The following is an 8,579-nucleotide window of genomic DNA, read 5'->3' as shown; positions in this document are numbered from 1 at the left end:
CTTCTGGATCTATCTTGAACATTGGTTCTAGACATCTTGGGCAGCAAGACAAGACCATAAGGCATGGAGGACAGTCTCTTCATCTTGCAAACAAATAGCACAGAGAAGCTTCTCAAGGATCTTCTTCTTAAAAAGATTAAGATTAGTAGGTAATGCCTCATAGCAAGCCCTCCAAAGAAAAATCTTATCTGCAGGGGTTACCTTTAATTTCCACAGCCTAGACCAGAACTATTCCATGGGATGACCCCTGTCCTTTTTCCATCTCTTTCAACTCCTTATGCATATGATAAGCACTTTTGACTGAGAAAGTGCCTTGAGAGGTTCCAGTCTAGATCAATTTGTTCTCACAATTTGAAAAACTGAGAGGGATCTGTTTGATCAGCTCTGCCTCCTCCTTAGAGAAAAGCTCTTCCACCAACTGAAAATTCCACTGCCTTGAGTTATGGTCAATGATAGTACTGACTGTAGCCTCAGGGTTCACATTTTCCATGGGATCTTGAATTCTGAAACAGGTAGACCTCGGGACCCATCTATCTTGCAATATGTTAATACTTGAGCCATTTCCAACTCTCCATCTAGTACCTTTCTCCACCAAAAATCTAGCTGCCATTATGCTTCTCCAAATGTATGAGGGTTTGCTTCCCATTTTAGATTTCAAGAATTGACATTGTGGGAAATATCTTGCTTTTAGTATTTTGGAAGTAAGAGCTTGAGGATATTGAAGTAGTCTCCAGCCTTGTTTCGCTAGCATATCAAGATTGAAGCTGTGAAGATCTCGAAATCCCAGTCCCTCTATTGTTTTTCCCTTCCCCATGGTGTTCCATGAGATCCAATGGATCTTTTTCTCTTTTTCAACCTGCCCCCACCAAAAATTCTTCATCAACTTGTTGATTTCCTTTAATAGAGCCCAAGAAAGGTTAAAAACAGCCATACTATAAGTTGGCATAGCTTGGACTACAGATTTTATGAAGACCTCCTTTCTTGCCTATGAGAGCAATTGGACTTTTTGGCTACTGAGCTTGTGTCGAATCCTGTCCATAATCAACTTGAAGGACTAAGTTCTTGATCTACCCATTAGAGCTAGAAGACCCAAGTATTTCTCATATGGTTGGCTAGATTTTACCCCTGCTATACTCATAATCAATGCTTTATTTTCTTGAGAAGTGTTCCTACTGGATTGGATTGAAGTGAAATCCTTGTTGAGACGTTGGCCAAAAGCTTGTTTATAGAGATTAAGCTCATAGAGTAGCCTACTCCACTCAAGAGAGTTGGCCTTGCAAAATAAGAGACTATCATCAGTAGACATCAGATGGTTGATGGAAATTCTTCCCCTTGCAATTGGAACTCCTGTAATGGCCTTAGTATTTTTAGCATTGTCTAGTAAGGAGGTTAGCACTTCTGCACATAGAATAAATAGGTAGGGAGACAAAGGGCCTTAGAACTCCCTGCCTAATGCCTCTAGTTGGCTTGAAAGGTTCTTGAGGAAAGCCATTCAAGAGGATTGAATATGACACTGTCTCCACACATTTCATCACCACTTGCACCCATTCTTTTGCAAACCCCATCTTGATCATGACTTCTCTCAAAAACTGTCATTTAATTCTGTCATAAGCTTTGCTCATGTCAAGCTTTAAGGCCATGTATCCCTCATTGCCACTCAATTTGCTTTTCATTGTGTGTAGGGTCTCAAAAGCAACAATAATATTATCTGAAATAAGCCTTCTTGGGACAATGGCAGATTGTGTAACATAAATGATGCCTAGAAAAATGGATTTCAGCCTATTTGCAATAGCCATTGAGACAATCTTATACATAACATTATAAAGACTAATAGGGTGAAAATCAGAAGCTGTTGAGGGGCTATTTTTCTTAGGAATTAGTGCAATATGAGTAGCATTAATAGCATCAACCTTACCACCTGAATTTAGAATATAGAGAGAAGCTTCACATACCTCATTTCCCACTTGGGACCAATGGTTTTGATAGAAAGCAGGGGGAAACCCATCTGGACCTGGAGAACTAAGTGGACTCATGTTAAAAATAGTCTCCTCCACTTCTTGCCTTGTAAATGTTCTCATCAGCTTTGAATTCATTTCCTTTATCACTTTAGTCTTGAGATGCAGCAGGGATTTTGGTATGCCTTGAAGGTTTGAAGTGGAGAATAGGTTTTCGAAAAAAAATTGGAACTTAGCACTAACACCCTCAGGTGTAGTGGCTGTCGAACCTATCTCATCTGCTACTTTCTTGATGGTATTCTTTTTCTTCCTCTATGATGCACACTGGTGGAAAAAACTGGTATTTCTATCTCCCTTTTGAAGCCATTTTTGCTTGGCCCTTTGTCTCCAACGAGTGTCCTCCTCTTTAAGCAACTGATCAATTTCGTTTTTAGTAGCTTGAATAGTTTCTTTGAGGTCCCCTTTATCTGCCATTTGAAGTGCTTGCAGCTACTGGAACCTGTTTTGAATTTGTTTCTTGACAGACCCCACTGAGGTTTTGCTCCACATTTTCAGCTTATCTCGACATCTGTTTAGGCTCTCTGTAGCCACCTCAAGTTTGTTGGACATCATCAATGGCCTATTCCAAGCCTCCTCTATCACTTTATGGTAATCCTCCCTTGATGCCCAGTTGGCCTCATATCTAAAAGGTCTATCACCTCTTGCAAAAGACTGGTCAGCAGAGGATATAGAAACCACTAAAGGTCTGTGGTCTGAACAATTAGCTGATGCTTTTGTAATTGAAAAACCTCCAAACATATTCTACTAAGGGGAGTTTGCACAAGCTCTATCAAGCCTCTCTTTTGTAAATTGTGAACCTTCCCTATTATTATACTAGGTGAACTTGTCACCCTTGTATCCCAGATCATGCAAGCCAGTTTCCAATAGAGCTAGTCTAAAATCTTCCATTTGAGAAAAAGGTCTTGGTCCTCCCCTAAACTTTTCCCCATTGTGTAGTATCTCATTAAAATCACCTAAATAAAGCCAATGATGACTCTCTGCCGGCTGCAATGCTCAAAGAAGGGCCCAACTGCATTCCCACTTTGCAGAAACTGGATTTCCATAGAAACCAGTAATAGACCAACTCAGATTATCATCCCCTTGGACCACACATCGAGAAACATGACATTGAGAATAATTGAGCATATTCACGTTGACAGAGTCATTCCATAAGAATGCCATACCTCCACTTGAAGAACCCGTATCAAGAACCCAGATTACAAAGGAGGAACGCCACAAAGGTTGTGATTTACCTTTGATAAATTTAAAAGTTCAATTCAGAACAAGAGCAGATAAAACTCAACTTACAATAAATAAATTCATCAAATTTCATAAACTATTTAAAATGAGGCTACAAAGAGTATTTAAACCTAAATCTAATTAAAATCCTAACCAAAATAAAGCATTTTCTTCCAAAACTACCCCTAGATGGATAGTGCCACGGCTACAGTACTGCGGCTGCCGTAACTCGCTACAGTACCTCATTAAACTCTAATTCCTAAAAAGTAACTTTCCAAATAAGCCAATGACCAAAACACAAGACCTTCCCAAAAATCCTAGTTCATAAGAAATAAGACATAATCTATGTTGCACTCTTCAATAGCTTGTATCACGTGGATGATCATGGGATCTCCTTCTTTTAAGCCCATCTTGAATATTTGGCTCTTGCTAGACTCGTCCCAAGTGGATTGCACCAATCATTACATTGCTTCCATAATCTTCTTAGCACTTAATCTTATAATTAGCCCATCTAGAACATGCAAATGATCTCTAAGTTTAGGCCCACTATGGTTCCCATCATTCCCTCTCTCTTCAAAAGGATTCGACCTCGAATCTCCACCTGGATCAAAAGGAAAAAGGTTAGTAGTATTGAAAATAGTATAAACATTATACTTACCTGGAAGATCCAATTGATATGCATTATCATTAATTTGTTCAAGAATTTGAAAAAATCCATCCAAGCTACTCCTGTCATCAACAGGTAAAGGCATTAAATCTAAAGGAGTAAATGGATTAAGTTTACAAATAATTTCAAAACGTGAAAATTTAGTAGTAGCATGAACACTCCAACTATATATAAACTCAACAAGTGGCAAACAATACTCCCACAAATGTTCATGAAATACAACTAAAGTCTTCCTCACACCAAAATGACCACTCCAATTATATGCAGACTCAATAAAAGGCGAATGATACTCCCACAAACGTTCAGGCAACACATCAATGAATAACAAATGATACTTCCACAAACGTTCAAGCAACACGTCATTGAGTGGCAAATGATATTCCCACAAACGTTCATGCAACACAACAATTAATGGTAAATGATACTCCCACAAACGTTTGTACAACACATCAAAAGTCTTACTTACACCAAAGTTTCCCAACAAACCACCATGTCTATCACACACAAGCAACTTACGCGTAAAACTAGTAGGTACACAAAGTCTATTCTCTCTAAACAAGTACCAATGTAGTTTATGGAACTTACCAAATGATGATTTCTCATATATTCCATACACACTAGCAAAGTCGTCATCATTAGCGTGCATTTCCTTATCACATTCAAGTCTCAACAATTTTGCATCTAAAATGAAGACAAGGATATACCTTCTTGCTAAAACATCAACCACAAAAATTGTCATACCTTGTGTGTATTTGAATACATGAGGAAAAATCTCAATACAATCATCCCGCTTAGCACACATTCTAGTCAATAACTTACCTTGTCCCTTTAAGTGTATCAAGGACTCATGTTCTTCAAAGAAATGTCAGATATGAATTGTCGCACCAGGCACAAAAGCAATGTAGTGCTCTATCTCGCTAATAGGTGGCAATCCACTAAACACACTGCTAGGAAACACGACCTCATATCTCTGCAACAAAGAGACAATAATACTAGGCAAACATACGTCAAGTTCGTTAGTATTAAGACTCGCCTTAGCATAAAAACTCACTTTTCTCTCAACTAAAGTAGTGCTAGCCAAATTAATAAAACTCCTCAAATCAATGATCATACTACATACCGTGTTATTGATGTGGCATCTAGTATGAAAAATGTTCTTGTTCTGCTGCTTTGTTCATCCATCTTAATTTATGTATTGAGTGCATGCCTAATAACAAGAGAATCACCATACTCTTCTTTCTCATACCCATTTTCAACACTAGACTCACGTCACCTCCTATCTGTCATGCCTTGTAGATTTCTAATTTCTGCATCTTGATGATCCATCATATCCCTCACTTCACCCAACACCAAGTTCACACGATCAAACTGTGGTTTCATGGCTTGCAACACAAAGAATGAGTTACTTGCCATCCCCTTTGGTGATGAGTCACTCCAATGAGACATCGTAATGTGCTGTACAAAAAGAATATTAGTGAAAAACCTCACACACTCTCTTACGTGTTTACACTCAAATAATGGCACTCCGCTCGTGTCTCACTCATAATTAGTTTTTTCCCGATAATAGTCTCACACCCTCTTGCCTTTTATCTCAAGAGTTTTCCGCTCAAGTTCTTTAAGAACTAGTTGAACTAAAATCAAGTCAATACAACCTTGTATTATCCCAACCAGTAATATAGATCCAAGAAATAAGGAAGGAATAAAATGATACGAGACTGAATGAATTTATACGAGGGAAAGAGTAATTATAAACCAAGAGACCAACTAGAAAGATGTATTCAGCCACTTTGATGATAAAACTCAATCAAAAAATGTAATTCTTTCTCTTTGTTGTAACTATGTAGCAACCTTTGAATATGCCACCTTTTCTTTTCTTCTTCTTTTTTTTTTTTTTTGCAAACCTAGAACAATGAAACTCTAGAATCAAAATTAAAGATACAATAATTAAAAGATAGAATTAGACCTGATTAGAAACCTTGCTCTGAATACCAAATGATATGAACCCGTGGGAATGGAATCCCTTGAATCCACAATCAATTTGAAAACTCCTCAAGAAAGCCAAAATCAAGTCAATGGATGGAGAATCTAGACCCGACGAGAACTCAATTCAAGAACCTAGATTCTATTAAAATCTAGACCTGTTGAAGAACCCGTCTCAAGAACCCAGATTACAAAGGAGGAATGCCACAAAAGTTGTGATTTACCTTTGATAAGTTCAAAAGTTCAATTAAGAACAAGAGGAGATAAAACTCAACCCACAATGAATAAATTCATCAAATTTCATAAATACAATGAATAAATTCATCAAATTTCATAAACTATTTAAAATGAGGCTACAAGAGTATTTAAATCTAAACATAATTAAAACCCTAGACAAAATAAAACCCTTTCTTCCAAAACTACCCCTGGATGAATAGTGTCACGGCTACAGTACTGTGGCTATAGTAACTCGCTACAGTACCTCATTAAACCCTAGTTCTTAAAAGTAACTTTCCAAATAAGCCCTTCGCCAAAATACAAGGTCTTCCCAAAAACCCTAGTTCATAAGAAATAAGGCATAATTTATGTTGCACTCTTCCATAACTTGTATCACGTGGATGATCATTGTGTCTCCTTCGTTCAATCTCATCTTGAATATTTGGCTCTTGCTAGACTCGTCCCAAGTGGATTGCACCAATCATTGCATTGCTTCCTTGATCTTCTTAGCTCTTGATCTTATAATTAGCCAATCTGGAACATGCAAATGATCTTTAAGTCTAGGCCCACTTTGGTTCCCATCATTCCTCATCTCCTCAAAAGCATTCGACCTCGAATCTCCACCTGCATCAAAAGGAAAAAGGTTAGTAGTATTGAAAATAGCATAAACATGATACTTACCTGGAAGATCCATTTGATATGCATTATCATTAATTTGTTGAAGAATTTGAAAAAATCCATCCAAGCTACTCCTGTCATCAATAGATAAAGGCATTAAATCTAAAAGAGTAAATGGATTAAGTTTATAAATAATTTCAAAAGGTGAAAATTTAGTAGTAGCATGAACACTCCAATTATATGTAAACTCAACGAATGGAAAATAATACTCCCACAAATGTTCATGAAACACAACTAAAGTTTTCCTCACACCAAAATGATCACTCCAATTATATGCAAACTCAATAAAAGGCGAATGATACTCCCACAAACGTTCAGGCAACACATCAATGAATGACAAATTATACTTCCACAAACGTTCATGCAACACGTCATTGAATGGCAAATGATATTCCCACAAACGTTCATGCAACACAACAATGAATGGTAAATGATACTCCCACAAACGTTTGTACAACACATCAAAAGTCTTACTTACACCAAAGTTTCCCAACAAACCACCATGTCTATCACACACAAGCAACTTACGCATAAAATTAGTAGGCACACAAAGTCTATTCTCTCTAAACAAGTACCAATCTAGTTTATGGAACTTACAAAATGATGCTTTCTCATATGTTCCATACACACTAGCAAAGTCATCATCATTAGCGTGCAATTCTTTATCACATTCAAGTCTCAACAATTTTTCAATGACGACAAGAATATAACTTCTTGCTAAAACATCAACCACAAATTTTTCATACCTTGTGTGTATTTGAATACATGAGAAAAAGTCTCAATACAATCCTTCCATTTAGCACACATTCTAGTCAATAACTTACCTTGTCCCTTTAAGTGTGTCAATGACTCATGTTGTTCAAAGAAAGGTCGGATAGGAATTGTCGCACTCGACACAAAATCAATGTAGTACTCTATCTCCCTAATATGTGGCAATCTACTAAGCACATTGCTAGGAAACAAGACCTCATATCCCTACAATAAAGAGACAACAATACTAGGCAAACATACATCAAGTTCGTTAGTATTAAGACTCGCCTTAGCATAAAAACTCACTTTTCTCTTTATTTTTCTCACCTTCTCTTTTCTTTCCACTCTATTTTTCTTTTTCACTCTCTTTTTCCATTTCACACTCTTTTTTCTTTTCATTCTCTTTTTTTCTATCACTCTCTTCTATTTCATCTTTTTTTGTACTCTCGACCACACAATTATTTTTCAACTCATTCTCTCTTTTTCTTGAGGTCTTAGTCTCACCCTCTTTTTTTCTCTCTCTCATTTTTCTCTCTTTCTCCATTTCGGCCTCACTCTTGCTTTTCAGCTTAATCTCACCTTCACTCTTGCTTTTCAGCTCAATCTCACTTTCACTCTTGCTTTTTAGCTCAATCCCTTTTTCATTTTTTCTTTTTTGATCACTCTCACTCTCACTTTTTCCTTTTTGATCACTCTCATTTTCACTCTTTCTTTTTTAAGCAACCTCACTTCTCAGTCTCAATTGGTCCCCAGGGACACACGACTCAAGGGGACCTGTGTAGTACCCGTATTGTCACTTTAATGATTAAGTCTATTGAATAAGATTCCAAGTTCATGTATTTCACGTTCAAGTCATGTTTCACGTTATGTTATGTTCAAATTTACATTCACGTAATCATGGTAATCCCATGAGATAAGATTAAGCAATCATGGTAATCCCTTGAGATAAGACTACTTTATCATGGTGACCCCATGAGACAAGAAAATGTTTCAAGTTCATGTTATGTTCACGTTCACGTTTACGTTATGTTCCAAGTTCACATTTATGTTATGTC

At 37.1% G+C, this 8,579-nt stretch overlaps 1 protein-coding gene across 1 annotated transcript; it reads right to left on the bottom strand.

The window, feature by feature from the left end:
* Positions 1-1,592: 1,592 nt before the first annotated feature.
* Positions 1,593-2,093, bottom strand: LOC108979464. Its single transcript, XM_018950141.1, has one exon. It carries the CDS (start codon positions 2,091-2,093, stop codon positions 1,593-1,595), a length of 501 nt encoding a protein of 166 aa, XP_018805686.1.
* Positions 2,094-8,579: the final 6,486 nt, after the last annotated feature.

This window comes from Juglans regia, chromosome 7 (genome assembly GCF_001411555.2).
Source record: "Juglans regia cultivar Chandler chromosome 7, Walnut 2.0, whole genome shotgun sequence".
NCBI lineage: Eukaryota > Viridiplantae > Streptophyta > Magnoliopsida > Fagales > Juglandaceae > Juglans > Juglans regia.
The sequence above is the reverse complement of the archived record's forward strand: the minus strand, read 5'-3'. Positions and strand labels throughout refer to the sequence as shown.

Coding starts and splice junctions, on each gene's coding strand:
- LOC108979464 (XM_018950141.1), bottom strand. CDS start 2,093: ATGAATTCAAAGCTGATGAGAACATTTACAAGGCAAGAAGTGGAGGAG.